The sequence below is a fragment of the Rhineura floridana genome, chromosome 22 (assembly GCF_030035675.1).
Source record: "Rhineura floridana isolate rRhiFlo1 chromosome 22, rRhiFlo1.hap2, whole genome shotgun sequence".
NCBI classification, from domain to species: domain Eukaryota; kingdom Metazoa; phylum Chordata; class Lepidosauria; order Squamata; family Rhineuridae; genus Rhineura; species Rhineura floridana.
In genome coordinates, this window is record NC_084501.1 from 9,645,571 (window position 1) to 9,667,656 (window position 22,086).

Sequence of the window (22,086 nt, forward strand, 5' to 3'; positions counted from 1 at the left end):
CTTTAAAGTTGACAACGAGGACGTTGAACTTGTCAAGGATTATCAATACCTTGGCACAGTCATTAACCAAAAGGGAGACAATAAAGAAATCAGAAGAGGGCTAGGACTGGGCAGGGCAGCTATGAGAGAACTAGAAAAGGTCCTCAAATGCAAAGATGTATCACTGAACACTGAAGTCAGGATCATTCAGACCATGGTATTCCCGATCTCTATGTATGGATGTGAAAGTTGGCCAGTGCAAAATGCAGGTAAGACAAAAATCAACTCATTTGACATGTGGAGTTGGAGGAGAGCTTTGCGCATACCATGGACTGCCAAAAAGACAAATGATTGGGTGTTAGAACAAATTAAACCAGAACTGTCACTAGAAGCTAAAATGATGAAACTGAGGTTATCATACTTTGGACACACAATGAGAAGACATGATTCACTAGAAAAGACCATAATGCTGGAGAAAATAGAAGGGAGTAGAAAAAGAGGAAGGCCAAACAAGAGATGGATTGATTCCATAAAGGAAGCCACAGACCTGACCTTCCAAGATCTGAACAGGATGGTTTACGACAGATGCTATTGGAGGTCGCTGATAAATAGGTCGCCATAAGTCGTGATTGACTTGAGGGCACATAACAACAGCAAAGTCAAGGAGAATACCTTAGTGTGTTTATAATGTTTATTTGAATTTTTGAAATGTTCCACAGCAGCCCTGTAAGATGGCCCACCATTCAGTGCGTTCACCCAATATTGGAGACGTGCAGACTGAGGCTGATAGAACAGCAGCTTGCCTGAGGCTACCTAGCGAGTTGACCACAGAGGCAAGATTTATTCAGTGGCCGTCCGTCCGTCCTGATTCATAGCCCAGTCTCTTAGCCCTGCACTACATCACATAAGGTTTCATATATGAAGGAGAAAGATGAACCAGATAAGATGTGGTTCACTTCCCAATGATCCTACATAGTTTTCCTGCAGCTATCCGCAGCCCTTGATTCCCGCCCCCCTTGCTTGTTTCTCCCCTTTGAAACAAGACTCTAATTTGTCCCCACCCCACCCGGCTCTGCAGAATTGTGTTTCTGAGGCGTGCTCGGCCCTGCTAAACTTCTCCCGCATCCTGTCTTACCACAGCGATATCAACTTTCTCCTCGTGATATTTCCCAGCTGCATCTTTGTCTCGCTAAATTATTTGTGTCAAGATAGGCTAAATTTCTGGAAGCAAGCCAGCCCTCCCCCCCTCCCCCCCATCTGCTGGGGTGAGCTTGGTGTGGGGGGTGGGTTGCAGAGCGGAGATCCATGTTAAGGTTTTCGGGTTGTCCTGCGTGCAGCTTTTTTGCATGTTCCCCGGATTTCTCACGGTGCATCTGAGTCGGATGTCTGTTGCCAAACAGCAGCAAGCTTTCTCTAAACTGTCAGCAAATCTCTCCTCTCCCCTCCTGCGTTCACCCTGCACCTCCCTCCCTCCGGTTACTCTGGGAGGGAGGAAGAGGCGGAGCTAGTGGCATACACAGGGAAGTAACCTTTCGGCTCTCTTGCAAGGAGTCGGACAAACAGGAATTGCTGGCCCGTGAGAAGTGGCAGCTAGCCTGTCTAACGGCTCCCCCCATGATGACGGCAGCGCTATGGAAGAGAATTAATGGACTAGTGAGTGGGGGGGGGAAGGGAGCGAAGCAGCCAACCACAATCCCAGTGTTCTGGGTGTGTGTGTGGCTGGCATTTTAAGATGCCCTTGTCATTCTGTGGACTCTTACTTGAGAACCTTTGGGGGAAAGCGGCTATGTGCGTCCCGGGGCCTCCATTCATTGCGGGGGGGGGGATCCCTGTTATTGTTGTTGCTGTTGTTGATGATGATGATGATTGCCCAGGCATGATGGAGGCTGCATTTGTGAATCTCTTCCTCTTTTTCTGTTTCAATAATTTTGACTCCTCTTGTTCGGTAGAACCCCCTTACCCTGTCCATAAGTGATGCTGGAATCTTTTCCCGGGAAAGCCTAGTAAAAACAGTATCATATATATCTTCAACTTGGCTTTGTTTTCTTTCTCTTTCTGACCATAAAAATGTGTTCATTTTTAAATGCTTTATTCAGAACCTAATTTTTGGAACGTGGCTTCTGTGTTTTGGAATCGTGGTGAAGAATTCCATGGCAGGAGAGGGGTGCACGTATTCTCCCTGGTGTATAGGGGGAGCTGCATGCCATAAGGGGTAGGGACAGGTAGCCATGGGCACAGAAACCCTACTTCTGAAGAGTGCAGGGCTTTATTTTGTTTTTTGTGTTTTGTTTTGTTTTCTCTGCAACACTGAGGACTGCAAACTTGTTTTTGTTTTCTTTTGCAAAAGCATTAAAATTAAAATCCATATGGAATGAAAGCTGTGGACCTGAGGAGTCTGTATTCTGCTCCAGACAACATGACTCCTGTGTCGAATTTTAGAAGGCAACCCTGTTGGTGCAAATCTTGAATGAACCCTGGGATCTTGTATACAAATCTCTAAATCAAGAAGCCGGAGCCGTCTAATGTGTGCGTCTGGGCAGTCTGCTATTAATGGTTCCTTTTATACATCAGCTATTTTTGTTGATGGCATATGTACTACAGTGCGGGCAAAAAAACAGAGGTGCCTGGAGTTTATTTTGGGGCTGTTGAATAATCTACAAACATGTCATCCCCCTTATCCTCCTTGACATAGTGGAAACCCGGGAGGGAGGCAGAGGTACTGCCGTTCAGAACATTTACACTCTTTTACTTTATTTTCTTTTAAGTGCATGGTGAGCTATGTCTGCGACACTGGTGATCCCTGAAATGGCTCTGCTAGCTGACAAGAGGTGTTGTTAGAAAGCTCCCAGCTTCTTTGCTTGCTTTTTAAGCCTGCTCCTAGTCCTCAGGGGTTCAGGAACATGTTTGTGTTAGAATGCCAAAAGGTTGCTGATGAGGAAGTAAATGAAAAGGAAGCCCAAATTGCTACAGTTTTAAAAGTGGCAGTGCTTTCAGTGTGCAGAGTACTTTCAACAACCAGTATTGTTTGCTGCTGTGAAGGACATCACAATTCCCCTTTTAGGGATGAGAGCTGAGGCTGACAGTATGTGACTTCAGCATCTGCTTTGCATACAGAAGACCCAGTTTCAATCCCCCGCGTTTCCAGGTAGGGCTGGGAATAAAAGATCATGCCTAAAACCCTGGAGAGCCCCTGCTAGCCAGTGTAGACAGGACTGAGCTAGATGCAGTAGTCTGACTAAGTATAACTGACTCAGCTTCCTATGTTCTTTCTATGTGAAAATATGCACCTGAGATGTATATTTTTAGACCTACCTTATTTTTGTGATTGCAAATTTTAAACGACAACCAGTGTGGTGTATTGGTTAAGGTGTTGGGCTACGCCCTGGGAGATCAGGGTTCGAATCCCCACACAGCCATGAAGCTCACTGGGTGACCCTGACCACTGCCTCTCAGCCTCAGAGGAAGGCAATGGTAACCCCCCTCTGAATGCCACTTACCATGAAAACCCTATTCATAGGGTCGCCGTAAGTCGGGATCGACTCGAAGGCAGTCCATTCCCATTTTTTAAAGTTTTAAACTGTTTCTAATGTTGATATTACATTGATACTAAAGAGGATGTTTTGTTCAGTTAACTGTACTTTACTGTTTTTTGTAGTTGTTGTTTTAAGATGTTTGGACTTCTCGTACACCGCTTAGAGTTTTATTTAAATATAAGCGGTAAATAAATAAATAAATGTTGTATTTTGAATTGTTGTAACCCTCTCTGGGACCTTAGGGTAAAGGGTAGATAATAAATTAGTATTAATATTGATATTAGATTGAACTCATTGGCTGTACCATTCGCTGTCATGTTTGTGGGTTGTTTTGGCACTTGTGATTTCTGATTCCATGTCAAGGTTTTTAAATTTTATTTTGCCACATTTCAGTGTACTTCTTTCAGGGAAGAGTTTACTTAGCGGTTGAACAATTTGCTTGCCCTTGTGTTAGAAACCTGAATTGTACATTCAGATCCCCGCAAACATTAGTGCGATCCCTGTCTAGCTCACTTGTTTTCTCTGTGGCCCTGCAGTACAAGACCAAAACAGTACAAAGTGTCTGAAATACAGCACAACTCATTGGCCTTTGTGTATCATAAGCAAACTTACATTTTTACATCTGGGTACCTGGTTGTTACTTCCATTTCAGTATTTAGCCTTTGATTCAGGAAGTCTTTATGGCTTCCTGCAGGTGTGTGAGGGTGTTTTTTTTTAACATGCGAAGTGTCACAAGACCCCAGAAGCTTCACGGTACCTGCCCGGAGAGCTTAGAAATATTCCTCAGATGCTCATTTATGTTGCTTTATCATTTGCCACAGGGAACAACGTATTCCTGCCTGGGGAAGACAGACTCAATGACAGAGTACATTCTTCATGTGCAGAAAGTCCCAGCTTTAATCTTCAGGTTGTGAAAGACTCTTGTCTGCAACCCTGGAGAGCCCCTGCCCATCAGTGTAGAGTCAACAGTACTGAGCTGGATGGGCCAGTAGTCTGACTCTGTATAAGGCAACTTCCTACGTTCTGTGTCATGTCTCGGTTTTGATCTTGGATGTGGTACAGCTGTTCAATGCTGTTTACCTTCCCCATGTTAAATGACTTTCCCATGTTAAATGTGACTGAAAGTGACAGTACTCAGTGAGATTCCCCAGTGGGAAAATCAGGAATGGACAGCAAACTTCCCTGAAAGACAGCTTGTCCGCCACTGTGGGGCTGCAGCTACAGTGGCAGCATTCACATGTAACACAAAACCATGACTTGGTGCTGCATAAATGAGCTTGAGCATGGCATTGGGCTTGTGTGCTTCCTCCTCCATGAAGAGGCTTTCTGGAGAGTTTCCTTTTCCTTTAAAAGAATCTCTGCTTGGTGTCATGTTTTTGGACCAGGGATCCTGGTTTAAACCAAACTCCTGTAAGCTCTTTATAACAAGCCAACTTCAGACGATGAGTTATGAAGCTGGCTTATTAAGCTAACCATTGTTTTAAACCAAAATCCCTGGTTCGAAGACAATGCCAAGCTGAGGGGTTTTTTTAAGTGGAACAAAACTCAGCAGAAGTCTTCCTCCCAGCCACGTGGGAGGAAGTGAGGGGGAGCACTTTAGTCTGAACACTTCGCTTCTGCTTGTTGAATCTCGCCCACGTAGCCCTGGGCGCTATGGGCTTCCCATGGAGGCATCAGGTTGGCCACTGTGAAAACAGGATGCTGAACTAGATGGGCTGCTGGACCGATCCAGCAGCCAGGCTCTTCTTAGGTTCTTATGCTTTCTAAACTGTGGGCTACTGTTGTGTGCCTAGGCGACCAATAGGTAGCCACAGGAGTATGTTGAATGTTCTAGCTGTCTCTCAGTTGACGTTGGTTGATGAGGCCCCGCATGAATCCAGTACATGCCGTGCAGCCTGCTCTAGAATCTTCTGCAGTATGCAGAGGTGTGTATCCAGATGGGTTGGCGCGGGAAAGGTAGGCGGTTCTTGAAAACCACTGGAACATAGCTTATTCTTTCTCTCTCACACACACATGCTTCACATCAACTGGTGTGGACTTGCTGTCATACTTGACCGAGAAGGAAGGATCCCATCTGTATATACCCTTGAGGGCGTAGGAGTGGTGTGTTCGCGTGAGAGTTAAACTGAAGCTTAATCTGGCCCCGTTTATTGGCAGTGTTTGGGGTTGTGGGGAGTCCCTCAGCACTGATGCGTTGCCTTTCTGGCCGCCTTCCATGGAGTAGCTTGAAACAGAGTTGAAGTGGACAATATGGCTGGAAGGAGGGCAGAGAGTGACTAGTTGGGGTAGAAAGGACAGTCGATACCGCCCAGGATGGAAGTGGAAACAGTAGCTGTATGGAAGAGGGACGCAATGACCCGTGCAGGCTACTGAAGGCAGACACCAGGATTGGAAGCCTTTCAGACTTGTGATTGCCTGGGCACCTAAACGAAATTGGTGTTGGCACTTAGGAATTGGAAATATTTGTGTGGGACTGTGACTCTGAGGCTTCAGCGGACTCAGCCTGCACACTGCCAGAGGTTTCCTTCATAACTATGAGGGCTAGGGACGTCCTTTTTAAAAAGCAGCTGAATTGCATTAGCTTTTTTTCCCAGCAGCTGTGGATAAATCATGAGTGGGTTAATTCTGAAACCTCTTTTCTCTCTTGCTTGGCTAGCATTCCTTTCTCCCGAATGCACTATCTCCAGCGAAATGTTTTGCTTCTCAACAACTTTTGCTGCTGCCGTTAGCACAAAGAGCTTTTCGGTCCTAGTAAAGGCTCGAAGGTCACTGATTCATGCTAGCCAGGAGAGCTCTGAACACTATAATATTCTGTGAAGACCATGAGGTGGTGGCAGAAATCTGGGCATGCCCTATAAGATGGATTTATCATCATTATTATTATTATTAGGAAGAGGTTTAGCTTTCCTTGAGTCGCCTACCCAGATTCCTCCCTAAGTGGGTTTTTTTTTTTAAATCCCTTTGTCTTGTAAACAAGTTGCCCCACAACATGCCAACTGTGGCTCATGAGCAGTTCTTATCTTTGAGTCGAGTACTGGTGTCGGGCTTTGAGATACTGCAAATCTGTTGGCCAGTCCAAGGCATCCTGGCGGAAGGCCAGAGATTGCTGCCGAAATGTGGCTGAATAACATACAGATGGCTTTTGGGGCTGTGGAAAGTGTAGGTGAGAGGCCTTATCTGCTGAAGTCAGTGAATGCATATTTGATTTAACTTTCAATAACATGTGTCATTTATATAGCAGCATAGAAGGTGTGTGTGTGTATGTTTGTGCATCTTAAAGGCTCATGCACATTTGTTTCTTACCTCGTGGGTGGGACTGAGAGCTAGCAGCTTGCCCAGGCTGCCTAGTTTGTTGCTGGCAGAGGGGGAGATTTGAACCAGGAATTCTCTGGCTCAGACCCTAAGATCAGGGGTAGGGAACTTTGGCCCTCCAGATGTTGCTGAACTCCTGTCATCCCTGGCCATTTGGCCATGATTGGTGGGGCTGATGGGAATTGTAGTCCCCCTGCCCTGCCTTACATGCTGCCGTGTGCGGGTAGTTAAAAGAAGTGCTGCCAGTTGTAAACCTCAGTGGTACACGGCCTGTCTCATGTCCTTGGGGTTTCTGGGTACTAATTGCTGTGCAGGCACCTTAGAGCAGATCCCCTTGTTGCTTCTGTTCTGTACAGCATTTGCAGCGGACCTGTCTTCTGTTCCAGATATTGTGGGGTTGTGTGTGTGTTTTCCCTCTGGAAGGCAGATGGGACAGTTATGGTTCCATGCCTAGGAGTGCTAATGGGAACTAATGAGGCTGCATTTCCTGAGAGCTATAAACAACTGGAAGCTACCGAATCTATTCCCTGGGTCACCCCGCATTGTGACTTTGTGTGTGTGTTTCTTGGGGTTTTTTTGGCCTGTTTCCTAGCTGTGCTTGGCTCTGTGAAGAGGCCCTGGAACTGCAGCACAAACCCTGCTTGGCTTGACTTCACACAGCGAGATGGTGAGCTAGGGATGCTTTAGGAGCGTCCCAAGGTCTGTGGTGTCTGCAGTGCACCAAAGATGATTCTGTCTGCCAGATGACATTCTAGTGAAACTGCAAGAAGGCAGCGCTGGGCACCACAAGGCTGGCATGTGCTCTGGGGTTAGCTCGGACTTCATGGAGTCCAAGTCAGGCCGTTAGCCTGTCTCGTCTAGAATTGTCTGCTTTGACTGGCAGCAGCTTTACAACAAATCAGACAGAGGCCTTTCTCATCACCTGCCCCTTTTCAGTGGAGATGCCAGAGAGTGAACCTGTAACATTAAAAGCCGTGTTCCTCTGAGATGTGGGCCTATAGAAGCCATTTGAACTTTCCAGGAGTGGTCATTTTAAGGTTCTATCCTTTGTCCTGGTACCCAAGAGCTGAACCTGCTAAAAACCCTGAATTTAATAAGCTGATGATGCCTGCCTCTCTCTCTTTCTCTTTGTTTCACTCACTCACTCACTCAGCCAGGGAGTCGTCAACACTTTTGTCACTCCAGTTGTACTGCAAGTCTCCTCCGCCATTCATTTTTAAAGAAACATGTTACTTGCTCCCTTTATCGCGAAGATAAGTCCTGGGAGGTGAAGGCAGCTGTTTGATTAAGAGGCTTCTCATTGGCCATTGTGAGGGTTGTTGCCTTTCACAGACTCTTGTTCCCACTGAGTTCAGGGCCCAATTCACCTGCACCTGCCTTCCCTGCTCTTGCATTGCTGAGCAGTTGGGCCAAACGACTTGACCCAGCCTGGGAGATGATCATCTCCCTGGGTCACCCTGCTTTGTGAGCTGTCTTCTGTATAACCAGTTGAATTTGATTTTTATCGGGGTACTTGGTAGCCTTTGCATCATTGTGGCTCACTGATAATCTTTTGGAACTCGATTTATTGGGTTGCAGGATCTCTTTTTTGCACAGCTAGTGTCTCTGCTTGAATTACGTTGCTTCTCGGCTTTGCTTTGATGCTGTTCAGTTGGGCCATTTTTCAGGCTTCATTTAACTGTTAGCTGGAGGGCACCGCCTTGGTTCCCCACATTCCAGCAGCAAAGGCACACAGAGAGGCATTGCCGGTGGGCCACCCCATAGCTGTGGATCCTTCTCCTTCTACAAGCCAGTCCAAATACTTTCCAGAACAGCTGTACAGCTTTCTTATTGGGGCTGGCCTTCAACAACCATTGTGAAGTAGGCATGGGCTAACTTGAATGGGGTGTTCTGTATTGTCTGAATCTTTTTATAGCTGCCTTAACCTGTCCCAACCCTTGGAAACTGGAACTAAATTGGAAATTCAGAATTTGGAAATTGGGAATTTAGAACTCAGAGTTGTTATTCAACAAAGTCCTACTCAGAGTAGACTCATTATGATGAATGAATCTAGTTAGTCATGTCTGTTAACTTCAGCAGGTCTGCTCTGAGTAGGACTAGCATTGACTACCACCCTATAAATAAATGTCAGCAAAGACTTGTGGGGAGACGTTTCTTCACCCAAGGGAAGCAAGAAACACTTCTAGGTAAGGAAGCTTCATGAAAGCTGGCTCTCTTCCCAGCAGGAGTCGGGGAGCCTCTATGGCCCTCCAGATGTGTTTGGACTCCAACTCCCTTCAGCCCCAGCCAGCATGGCCAGTGGTCAGGGATGATGGGATTTGGAGTCCAGAAATATCTGGAGAAGGGCCACAGGTTCCTTGTCCCTGCTTTCTAGGCATAATTCACTTACATATATGGGCAAGCAATCTAGTGAAAATGTGTGGATTAGTAACTTTTATATGCCTGCTTGCAAGGCTGGTTACCTTTTTACCAGCGTACCAGTGACAGCCTATGAAATAGGAAGTAGTATCCATGGAGGGGCTGAGGGAGAGAGAAAAAGAAAAACTCAGATTTGCTGCTGTGTCTGTTTGCTGTGATCCAGGGGAGAACTGCAGAGCTGGCAAGCGGCCTGGTGTGCAGTTAATCTTGTGGCGCATACAGAGTTGTCCATCTCCCCCCCCCCTTCTTCTTCCTTCTCAACTGACAATTTCTACAGTACTGGGGTCTTGCCAGCTTAGATGCAGAACCTCTTAACCCCAGAAGGAACCACATATTACAGCTATAATTATCGTGATAGCTTCAAGTGGTGCCTGGTTGATCTTCTCTCTCCCCCTCCACCTTTGCAAAGCATTCTGTACTTTCTGGCCTTGTGTGAAAACATTAGAGGCCTCTAGGCCTGTACCCAAACAAAGGGACTTAGTCTTGTGGGCAAACTGCCAGGCTAGTGGCAATGGAGGGGGCAGGGAAGGTAAGTGGGAATAAAGTCACAAGGGCAATTGCTTTTGGATCAAAAAAGCAAGAAAGTCCAGAAGCCTGGAAACAGCTTACCTTAAAAATTTCAGGGGCCACCTGTAAAAATCCCAGCAAGAATGTTGGGAGCACTTGATGCTTTTCTCAGTGATCCTTTCATCATTAGATCACTATTGTTATTTGGAATGGGGTCTTAGCTTCATGGTAGATTCACCTGCTTTGAAGCTAAGACCTTCTGCATGCAGGGTCTGTCTCCAATAGGATCAGGTGGCAGGTCATGTGAAAGATCCTGGAGAGCTGCTGCCAGCTTAGGCAATACCAGGACAGTACAAACAGCCAGTGGTCTGGCTAAATATAAGGAAGTATACATATTGCATATTTACCATATGTCAGATGTGGGGAACCTTTGGCCCTCCAGAAGTTGCTGAACTACAACTCCCATCAGCACCAGCAAGCAAAGCCAGTCAGCAGGGATGATGGGAGGTATACTTCAGCAACATCTGGAGGGCCACAGGTTACCCACACCTGTCATATTTTGCAGATGGAGGGCTGAGGCTGAGACAGTAGTGGCTTGCCTGAAGCTACCTAGTGGTTCGTTTCAAACATAATGCCATACCATGGTTTGATGCTATGAGAATAAACCTGAAAGGAGCCTGGGACTCTCATGTTCCTCCTCCTCATGTGTGTTCTAATTAGTTTTTTCCTGATCTTCTTCAAACTCCAATTTGCTGATGCATTCAAACTGATCAACTGTGGTTTGTGCTTGTGTTGCAAACCAGGATTTGAATCCTAATTTGCAGAATCCCAATCTGCAGGGCAAAAACAAGCTGTAGTTTGCCGGGTTGGATATAACAGCATACTTAGCTGTAATTGGGAAGGAACTAATTAAGCCAAGCAAGCCTTAGGCTCTTTCCAGGCTCATTCTCATACCAGTACCAAACTGTGGTTTGGCATGAGTTCTAAACTGAGCCAGTGACTTTGCAGCCAAGGTGAAGTTTTCACACAGGGACTTCCTGCCTTTTGCTCTGAGCCGCTTCACTATGTCTCATATTTTTGGAGTGTGCATGCATATATATATATATATGTGCACTTGAATCCTCCTGTATTGATGTGGAGATGCTACTGCCTTAGTTGAAGTCTTGTGGGTGGGTGTGGTGGGGATATTAACTGAGCACAGAGGAGTGGAAGAGGGCTTTGCACAAATAGGGAGTGGTCACTCTGATAGGGAGGAGAACTCCCCTTATCCTCCCCTGCAAGAGCCCAGAGCAAGGAGGTACTGATTGTTAGGGTGAGTCAACAGAGATTCCAGACGGGTTGTCTCTGCTTAATGAATTCTGCATCCTTCAGGCAGATCTCATTCAAAGGTGTCATATTTTGGTTCAGAGGTATCTGTCTGTCTCTCTCCCCTGAGACTTGGCTAGCTTGACAGTGGGTGCAATCTTCGGAACACATGCAAGGAACTCTTCACATTTGTATGTGTGTATGCACATAAATCTACAGGGATGTTGCCTGTTTTGGAGCGACAGCCACCCCTTTGTTCTGTGCTCAGAATTGTTGGCACAAGTTAGAAGAAGCAAAGGAGGGGGAAATTGAGCCCTGTGGTTGTGAGTACAGCAAAGTTCTCAAATGGTATTAAGGCAGCCTTTCCCAACTATTGGGCCACCAGATGTTGTTGGACCACAACTCCCATCAGCCTCAGCCAGCATTGCCAGTGGTCAGGAAAGATGGGAATTGTGGTCCAACAACATCTGGTGGCCCACTAGTTGGGAAAGGCTGTATTGAGGGATGATTCCAGCATGGTGTAGTGGTTAGAGTGTTGGACTACGACCTGGGACACCAGGGTTCAAATTCCCAAGCAGCCATGAAGCTCACTGGGTGACCTTGGGCCAGTCACTGCCTCTCAGCCTCAGAGGAAGGCAATGGTAAACCCCCTCTGAATACCACTTACCATGAAAACCCTATTCATAGGGTCACCATAAGTCGGAATCGACTTGAAGGCAGTCCATTTCCATTTCACTCCGCATTAGCTGGTCTTGAATGTGTTCCTGCGGAATGTGAGATAATTAGATTACATGGCTCCTGGTGGATATGAACCATGTGTCTGAGCCATGGGGGCAACACTAACACCACTAAGTTGTTTTAGGAAACTCACAGCATGGATGCTATAATGTTGCTTTACAGTTCAGCTATGGGCTTGAATCCTCCCCCAAAGATCTTACTGTTCGGGAGGGATATAAAGTATCAAGACAGTCCTTAAAGTATCCTGAACCCAAGTCATTAAAGGCCTTCTCAGTTAATATAAGAACGTTGAACTTGGCCCAGTAGCATATGGGCAGCCAGTACAAGTATTGTGGTTACTAATCTGTGAATCACCATGGCCAGGCTATCCCTGTCCAACAATGGCTGAAGTTGGCATACCCATCTAAATGGCATTCTTAGCCACTGAGGCTACCAGAGCCTCCAGCCACAAAAATGGGTCCAGGAGCCTATTAACACTGCAGTGGGTGAGAGTTTTTTTCATACTACAAGAGCCCTTTGCCATGATCTGAAGTATTAACAGGCATGTACTGAGGACCTGGTCTTCAGTTCTCATTCATTAAATGTATAAACTTGAGCTCACGCGTGGCAAGTGATCATGTTCCAAAGGAGTGAAAAGGCAAGAAGAGAGGTGAGTTTCAAGTCTAGGGGTGCTAACTTGTGGCCCTCCAGGTGTTGCTGGACTACAACTCCCATCTTCTCTGATCATTGGCTATGCTGGGTGAGGCTGATGGGAGTTGGAGTCCCAACAACATCTGGAGGGTCACAGGTCAGTTGCCCTTGCTCAGGTGGATACACTCTAGAAACAAGAGTTCTCAAACCGTCTACCTCACTGCTGAAAATTATTGAGGCCCACTAGTCACAAAATGATGGTGTAGGAGCAGAGCCAGTCAGAAAATGGTGGCAGATGGAAGGTAAGAGTGTGGTGCAATCAGCTGGCAATTACAGACATTTTTTGCTGGCATCTCATCCATCTAAATGCTTTATCAAAGCATTTTCCTTGTGGCAAGGAGTTTCACAGCTCAGCTTTAGCTAAGTATAGTCATTTGCTCTGGAGGTATTGTGACAGCCTCCCCAAATTGCTGATCCAGAGGTGTTATGTGGAGGAGGCTTTTAAAAATATATATATTTTCCCCTTCCCATTCTGATGTGCCTCTCAAAATATTTTTACCCATCTCCTGAAATTTCTTCTGCCATTCTCCTTTCACATTCAACTCGTACTTTATTTCAACTTCCATCCCTCAAACTGCCAGTTTCTTTCATCCCTCCTCCCTAGCCCTTTTACATTCAGTTTATCTTATAATAGCTTTCCTCTCTTATCCATTTCCTTTCTATTCCCAGTTTATTAATTAATAATAATATTAACATTTTATCTGTCTTTTGAATTTCCCTCAATACCACCTCTAGCTGTTTGCCCATAGAGGAGAGAGACCTTGTTTTCTTCGCTCTCTCACCCACCTGTATGTCCTGGCCACCTGTACTCAGCATGCAAGGAGTTGCTGGTGCTAGCACTGGTTCAACCAAAAGGCTACGGCATGGCTAAGGGGTGAAGTAGGCAGCGAAGAGGCCCTGGGTACAGGCAACGGCACTGAGGCCCACCTGAAAGTGGCCCAAGGACCACTGCTAGGTCCCTGTCCGCAGTTTGAGAAACACTGCTCTAAAAGATCATGTCTTTTTTCTCCCCCTCTCATAATATTAGAACTCAGGACAGATGAAAGAGGGTGGTACTTCATGCAGCTCATAACGATTGAATTTGCTCCCATAGGAGACAGTGATGGCCGCCAACTTGGATGACTTTAAAAGAGGGTTAGACAAATTCATGCCAGGTAAGGTTGTGCTCTGGCCCCATGGAGACAACATGCTTCTGAATACCATTTGCTGGGAAATGGAGAGTGGTCTGGCACTGAGGTCCTGCTTGCCGGCTTCGCAGAGGCAACTGGTTGGACCAGCCTTTCCCAACCAGTGTGCCTCCAGATGTTGTTGGACCACAACCCCCATCAGCCTCAGACAGCATTGCCAATCGTCAGGAAAGATGGGAATTGCGGTCCAACAACATCTGGAGGCACACTGGTTGGGAAAGGCTGGGTTGGACACCGTAAAGAATAGGATGCTGGACTAGATGGGCCACTAGCTGATCCAGCAGGCTCTTCTTATGTTCTCACATAAGATGCAGTAATGGCCACCAGCTTGGATGGCTTTAAAAGAAGATTAGACAAATTCATGGAGGACAAGGGCTATCAACGGCTACTAGCCATGATGGCTGTGCTCTGCCACCCTAGTCAGAGGAAACATGCTTCTGAAAACCAGTTGCTGGAAGCCTCAGGAGGGGAGAGTGTTTTTGCACTCTGGTCCTGCGTGCCGGCTTCCCCCAGGCACCTGGTTGGCCACTGTGAGAACAGGATGCTGGACTAGAAGGGCCACTGGCCTGATCCAGCAGGCTCTTCTTATGTTCTTATGTAAGTTGATTAATAATATCTTCGGGATTATGTGTCCTCGTCTGCATCCTTATCCATTGAAACCACTTGCTCAGAGTCCTTTCTCTGGGAAGTCGTCTTGTAAGCTTTGAAGTGAATTGCTCATATAGCTAGAGGATGTGGTATTGATAGTAGTATTCGTAGTATTTAACCCTTGAGATTATTTTACCAGATGCCAGTGGCTAGAGGTGGGAGCTGTGGTGGAATGAACGGACTCTTGTAACTGGGGTGGCTAGTTTTGACCTTGATGGGCTGGGGAGCTTACACCCTCTGAATTAGCATAATATAGCAGCATCCCTGTACATGCCATTTTGATTTGGGCAGTTCAGTCACCAAGTCTGAATATCAAGTATTGTTAATAACAAAACCAGTCGGTTCATTTCCCCCCCCACGTTTCTGATGCAAAATGTCCAAAATGCATATCAATGACTTAATTTTGAGACATTGTGGTCACAAATTCAGCAATTTTACAAACTTTTTAAAAAAACCACATCATAATGCTTGCACAGCTCTGCCTGTTCTAGACTTTGGGCTCTCATCCACAATGTAATTAAAGACCCATTTTTAACTAGTTGGTGTGATTAGAACATTCTTGACCTCCTTTCAAAGCATTGTTCATCTTAGCTTTCATGGGAAGCTACCTTATTCTGACTCTTGCTGTTGTTCCATCATGCTCATCACCATCAACACTAGCCTTCCCCCAAACTGGTGCCCTGCAGATGGTTTGGGCTAGAGCTCCCATCAGCCCCAGGCAGCATAGCCAGGAGTTACAGTCTAAGATGTCTGGAGGATGCCAGGGTTGGGGAGGTTGCTTGATTGGCAGCAGCTCTCCAGGGTTTCAGGCTATGGACACACTAGTTGCTTCAAAAGCAGCGCAAATGGATTCAAAATGATGCTGCCCTCAGCTGGACGCACCTCCCTTCCCCACTGCTGACTTTAGATTGTTCAGGGCCACCCACAGCAAATAGAGCTTACCATGCACTTTTTGAAAGAGTCAGGTTGCTTGGCCTAACTCTTGAAAAAGAGGCCAGTGTCAGGACTTGATGAGTTGGCACCACTACTAAAAAGATCCTGCTCTTGAGGGATGTCTGCTGAGCTTCATTTGATAATGGCACCCGGAGCAAGACTTTAGATGGAGCACACACAGGAGGCATATACAAGGGAAGGTGATCCTTAAGCCATAGTTTAATGGCAGAGCATTTGCTTGCACGCAGAAGGTCCCAGGTTCAATACCCAGTGGCATCTGCAAGTAGGGTTGGCATAGACTGCCGTATAAGGCAGCTTCCTGTTTTAAAGAGGTGGGTTTGAGGAGGGATTGAAAGTGTAGGGGAGAGAGCACAGCTATGTCTTCTAAGATGGAGTTGCAAGTGTGTGTGGGAGGGTGTCAGGAGCAATTCAAAGAGTATGGTTTTTTTGAGGTTCCAGTTAACAACCCATTGGTCTTTTTTATCAGTCTTCTTTTGTTGGAGGTGTTATGGTCTTTTCTTGCAATCTGTGCAGTGTTTTTTTTTTTAAATAATCATTTTTATTAAAGAATTTTCAGAACATAACAGTGTGGAACATAACAAAAGAACCAGTAAAGTACGTATTTGTCAATTATCCGAGCAGAATTAAAAGAAGGTAATCCACTCGTCATTGCATATTTTCACTTGCCTGCTGTAATGACCTGGGGGTAACAGTTGAACCACACCCTGTGCATAATCCTTCCACAAATTAATCTGGGACAACAGGAGCTGTGTCCATTGTCTGTCTTGGTTTACGTAAACCAAAAACGGCATCCGAATAGACCCAAACTTGTCCTCTTTGGCACCCTTGCCCAGCACCCTATTGTGGTGCATTAAATGCCCTAACAATGCTGTTTCCCAAGACTTATCCAGCCAGCCCTTCCTCAAGATTCGATCCGTTTCCCAGTGACTTGCTAATTCCAAGCGTGCAGCTTGAAGCTAAAGAATCACACGGTCTCAGTGGGCTGTCCTTTTGTCCTTGGGCTGCCCTGTTGCCAGTAGGGCTCGAGTGGTGGCTTAATTTGTAAGCCACTTTTACTGCCGAAGTACGTCATGCAGAATGCAGCATATTAATAAAATAAAACAGCAAGGGGGTGATTGGGATTCTATTCTCTGGCCCCTGTACCAAGAGGGCCCAAGAGCCTTCGGCCATCCTTTGGACCCAAGCTGGTTAGCTAAGGAAGAGCAGAAAATTCAGAATGAGGGGAGAAGGGGAATCCCCCTTCTACTCCTAAAGACAGCCCCGTCTTCTAGCAGAGATGGATAGTGACCTGCTGCTCTGTGAAGCAAACCCACCCGTCCCCAAATTGGGCTTCCTTGTCATTTGTTGTTTGCTGGCATGCTCACTTCCTCTCTCACCATTGCTCACCGCCTCCTGTCCCTCTTCCTCGTCAAGAATTGTGGGGCTGTCCCTCCAGCTCCTCGGGTGAGCCGTGTGGATGAAGGGGAAATGCTTTGCACTCTTCTGTGGGTGCTACAGAGAATTGCTGCTTCATGCAGAGGAAGAAGAAGAAAAAATCCCAGTGGGTGCGGGGAAAGAGAGAGAGAAGAGAAAGGGAGACATGGAGCTTACCAGAAGAAGCTTAAAACTAGCCACAGTGGAGGGTTGTTTTTGAGGGGAGGGGGTGGAGGGAATAAGGAGAGAACATATGCCAAATGCTAGGATGAGTGCTGAATAAAAGTTCATATTCTTAGCTGCCTATTTTTAGCTTTTCTTCTCAGATGCAAAATGTAGCACACATCTCTTTTCTAAAAAAAATGGGTGCCGTTTGCATTGATTTTTTTTCCAGCGCAGGAGGACCTCCATTTTCTGGACTTGGATTTACCTGTTTTTAAGATATGTTTGGTTTTATTCCATATGTCTGGCTTTCCAAAAGAGATTCCCTTCTTCCAGCCACTTAAGAGAGGTTGGATTGCATTTTGTTACCTCCCTGTTTCTATTTTCTTTTCTTTCTTCCAATTTATTTTTTACCTGTTCTTCTTCCAAGGAGCTCATAGTGCGGCACATGGTTTTCTGCCCTCATTTTTCCTCACAACAACCCTGTGAAGTAGGTTAGGTGCTGTTGATTCACCTCCCCAAATATTCTCACTGAATCGTTTTTCCTGTCATGCAGGTTCTGTCCCTTGTCGCTGAAGAGTTTATGTATCTCCTTTTATCTTCTTCCTGCTCTTTGGAGAGATGCAGATGGGATTCTTCGGGAGGAAGGGCAGGATATAAATTCTGTTGTTAGTAGTAGTAGTAGTTAGGACTGCTTTCCCCAACTTGGTGCCCTCCTTTCGACTATGACTCCCACCATTCCTTAACATTGGCTGTGCTGGCTGAGGATGATGGGAATCATAGCCAAAACATGAGGAGGCCCCAGATTGGGGAGGTTTGAGTTAGGATATCTCTGATATTATTTACTTGGAAACGTGCACATGTTAAGCATATAATTTGGTGACCACTTCTAAAAATATTTTGGGCAGGTCATAACAGTTTTAAAATACACCATTAAAAACATTTAAGAATACCTAAAATCACATCACAAAACATACGGTCAGTCCCAAAAATATACATCTCAGATGTCAAAAGGCCAGAATAAAGAGGTGTGTCTTCAGCATTTGCTAAAAACTGTACAGTGAAGTAGCCAGATGCACCTCCATGGGGAAGGAGTTCTACAACTTAGGGGCTGCCACAGAGAAGGCCCTCTCCTGGGTCACCACCTGCCCTGAGCTTCTGAGAGTGGTGGAACTACCAAAAGGGCCCCCTCTGCTGATCACAACACTGTGGGCAAGCAAACCAGTGAACCCAGCATAGAGTCGAAGGATCTTCCTCTTGGTCAAATGACAACCTGCCATGTCATCCCAACTCACTGGTTAGGCAGCACAGTCTCTGTGACACCTCTGGCACCCTAGGGATGCTGACATTGTGGTATAGGAGTCCAAATTCTACAGTGAATTTATTGTTGGTTTATTGTAGAAAATGTATATGCTACATTACAGGGTTGTAAGGAGCTGAAAATTGAATTGAGTAAAATGAAGCAGGAGATTAAAGATATAGGGGTCCCTGTGAGAGAGGTGACCCTGGAAGGGGTCCCTGTGAGAGAGGAGACCCCGGAGATTGGAACAAACGTGGAACAGGAAAAAGATTTGGAGTCTATGGACTTTAGAAACAAAATCTATTGTTTGGAGACACAGGAGATTAAAGACATAGGGGTCCTTGTGAGAGAGGAGACCCTGGAGACTGGAACAGGGGTCCCTGTGAGAGAGGAGACCCTGGAGACTGGAACAGGGGTCCCTGTGAGAGAGGAGATCCCGGAGATTGGAACAAACGTGGAACAGGAACAAGATTTGGAGTCTATGGACTTTAGAAATAAAATCTATTGTTTGGAACTCAATGTTATCTCTGAAGAAATTAATGAAGATTCTAGAGATAAAGTTATCAATGGCATGGATAATCTTCTGGACTGGAATGATGTGATGGAGCCCAATATAGAGAAAATCTATGGAATTAACTGCAGCCATGTGACAATGGAAAAACTTTCAAGAGATGACCCAGTGTATTTTGAAAAAAAGAACAGAGATATGATTTTACAGCAGTATTTCAGCAACCTATTCAGAATGGATGGCAAGAAAATATTTGGGATAGAGGTAATTCCCATCAGACTCTTACTATATGACTATGGCTTTGACAGCAAGATTATTATGGAATACTGATAATGGAAGATTGGATACTGAAATTACTGGACTTAACAAGACTACTGAAGATGGAAGATGGAAAATGGAACTAATAGGGATAATAGAACAATGGCTACTGAAATTACTGAACCTAACAGATTCTGATGTGATGGATTAATTGAAATGTTTATTTTGACTATGGTTATGACAATAAGATTATCATAATTAGTAATGAGATGGATTAATCGATATGCTTATCTGGAAAAAAAAATTGATAGATATATTTCTTAAAGAATTGAAACCTCTCTTTGACTTTTTGTGGAAAGAATAAAGTAATGTTTATGAGATTTGATGATTAAGTAAGATAACTACTGGAGGAAAGTGATTTTATAATATGACTTAAGAGACAGGATTGTTATATATTATAGACTTATAACTGATTTGATCTTTGACAAATGGGAAGTCAATATTTTACTCTTTATTTTTTATTTTTGTTTTTTTTTTTTTCTTTTTTTCTTTTTGTTTAACTATTTTTGATTTTGTTTTTTGTCTTTGAATGTTTTATGATTTTGTCTTGTATGTTTTATGAAAATCTGAATAAAAATTATTGAAAAAAAAAAAAAAAAAGAAAATGTATATGCTACTTAACATTTTTGGTAAAAAAAAATCCCTAAGTGATATATATATATATATATATATATATATATATATATATACAGTAAACGCAATAAAATAATTCAAATACAAATCAGAAATTTATTTAGAAAATTTCTTCATTCAGATGAGAGAACATTCCCATCATAAGGGAAAATCAGTCTGTATTTTCTCTTTCTCTCTCCCTCTCTCCTTTTTTTCTTTTGTTTTAAGAAATGTTTTCCGCTTGGTGAAGGGTAGGGAGGAGTTCTATCAGAGCCTTCTCAGTGACATGATAGATCTCTCTGTGCATGGATCTATTTTATTTTATAGAGAGAGCATTCCATTTATTCCTTTGTATCCATTCATTCTTTCCAAGCATTTATATCTCACCTTTCAGCTGGAAGGGCTCCTAGATTGGCTTATGCATCAATAAAAATAACACCATCTCTGTCCTCAAGTATACAATGTAAAAACACACTACACAAGAGGAAAAAGGGACGGGAAAGAAAGAGGAAAACAAGCGTATTCAGACCCCTAATTGTTATTGTTACAAGATTTTTATATCATATATATATATATATATATCAACAGCTTGGATGAAAAAGGACTGCTCACTGTTAAAAAACCAGGCCTTGTTGGGCCTAGTGACCAAATCTTCCTGGAAGTAGCTGTAATGCAACCAGACGTTGTTGAATTTATAAGGGTGGGAGACTGCCCTTGGCTTCTTGGAGGCTAGCAGGAATCTGCCAGCTTCTTGTCTTTCCTGCCAGGAGGCCACCACTTGCATTGTGAAGTGTTACAGCTCAGAGAGGGCTTGATCCTCCTTGCCACTGAATTCAGGATGAGAATAACTTGCAGCACTTCCAAGCTGAATGCAGCCCACCAGGAGCTCGAGAACACCTATTTTTGGCTGCCTGCCCAGGGCTACAAGCACAAAGGGTTGTCAAGCACGTGGGAAGCCACAATACATGGCTGGTGGGCTGCATTCAGCTTGATAAGTTCATAGGTTGTGTAAGCCTGGCTTAAGGATTCCTCTCTCTTTGCAGGCATCAGCCCCCCTCCCCCCCCCCGTGTTGCTTAATAGTCAAGTTGCTCACAGACAGGGATCTTTAGTATTGTGCCTTGGAAAATCCCAAATGATGCTGCCTGGAATCCCCTGTGATGTAAGCGGAGTGCCTTATTACACAGAATAGGGAACTGATGGTGCAGTTGGCTTAAATGGTTGATGACATGGAGACTTTGGTTGGAGGGTTTGGTTCCTTTGTGACCTTTCCATATTAGGCAGTGATGGGAGCAAAGGGAGAGGGCGTCAAAGTTCAGAGGGGCATGTAACTAGGCTTTTGCTAGTTTACCAGGCCAGAAGGTGGAGAACAGTGATTTCACAAGCTGCTTCTGTCTCCTTTCATTTGGAACAATGTGAGCTCAATCCAGAGCAATCCAGTTGGGTGCTTCTGGGATGGTTATTTAGCCATTACAACGTATTCTGTGCTATTTACATGCATAGCGTACAGTTTGCTTCCAGCAAGAGGATCAGGTTTAGTGGACTGCAATTTTTGCGCTCTCTCTTCCATCCAGCCCTCACTGACTAATTCTCTATCTGTCATAAGAAGAGAGCCCTTCCTATATCTCTTTATGGTAAAGAGGTTCTGGGCCAGGTTCAAGGCTCTTGTATTGATATACAAAGCCCTGAATAACTTGGGTCCAGGATCCCTTAAGGACCGCCTGACCCCTCATATCCCAGCCCGATCACTGAGATCATGTTAGTTAACCCTCACGTTACAGAGGCCTGACTTGCCTCAAAACTCAGGCATTTAGTGTCGCTGGTCCCATACTATGGAAAACTCTTCCAGCAGAGATTCAGCAGGCATCCTCGGTTTTGACTTTCGGGCATCTCTTGAACACTTTTTTAATGTTGTCAGGCCTCTGCGGTTGTTTAAAATGTTCTTGTGTAGGCAGTCACTTTAATGCTCTGTATTGATTTTAATGGTTTTTAAATGTTTTTATAGTGCTGATATTTTGTTTGAGGGCAGTATATTAATACTTTTATAAATAAATATAATAAACAGAGTGCATCCTGGGAAAGCATGGAGATGGGACCTACTTAAGCAACTTTCTGTGACAGTTTGGGAACAAGGATATGCCCTCATGAGACCTGTCTGCACTACACTGTTGTATACCCATTTAACTATAAAGACATTTGCCAAGGTTTTCTTAAGCTGTAGTTCAGAGAGGATGCTGAGAATTCTGTTAGAGATCCTTGACTCCTCACCCCAGAGCTACAACCCCCAATTTTTCCTGAAGAAAGAGAACTACAATGATATGTCCCTATTCACCATTTGCTTCATTTAAAACCCCTTTCAGTGAGAGCAAAAGGGTTTGAGTTAAGGCTTTCCTAAACTTGAAGTAGTTGTTTGTGAAGAAAACATGGCCTGGATTTCCAAAGAGTCTGATCAATGATGATGACTGAATCCTAGTGCCTGTGCCTGCCTGTTGTCCACAGTTGCT

The 22,086-nt window shown here is 44.8% G+C and overlaps 1 protein-coding gene across 10 annotated transcripts in view; it reads left to right on the forward strand.

Annotated features, from left to right (window-relative positions):
• Positions 1 to 22,086, forward strand: part of MARK2 (microtubule affinity regulating kinase 2) — a 144,140-nt gene that overhangs the window by 38,197 nt on the left and 83,857 nt on the right. Inside the window, exon 1 of one of the 10 annotated variants that reach the window (XM_061606611.1) lies at positions 1,496 to 1,632. The exons of the other annotated variants lie outside the window; for them this stretch is intronic. Coding sequence (XP_061462595.1) covers positions 1,594 to 1,632 — 39 coding nt within the window. The 5' untranslated portion in view covers positions 1,496 to 1,593. Of the gene's footprint in view, positions 1 to 1,495; positions 1,633 to 22,086 lie in introns of those variants that run through there. 10 annotated transcript variants of the gene reach the window in all.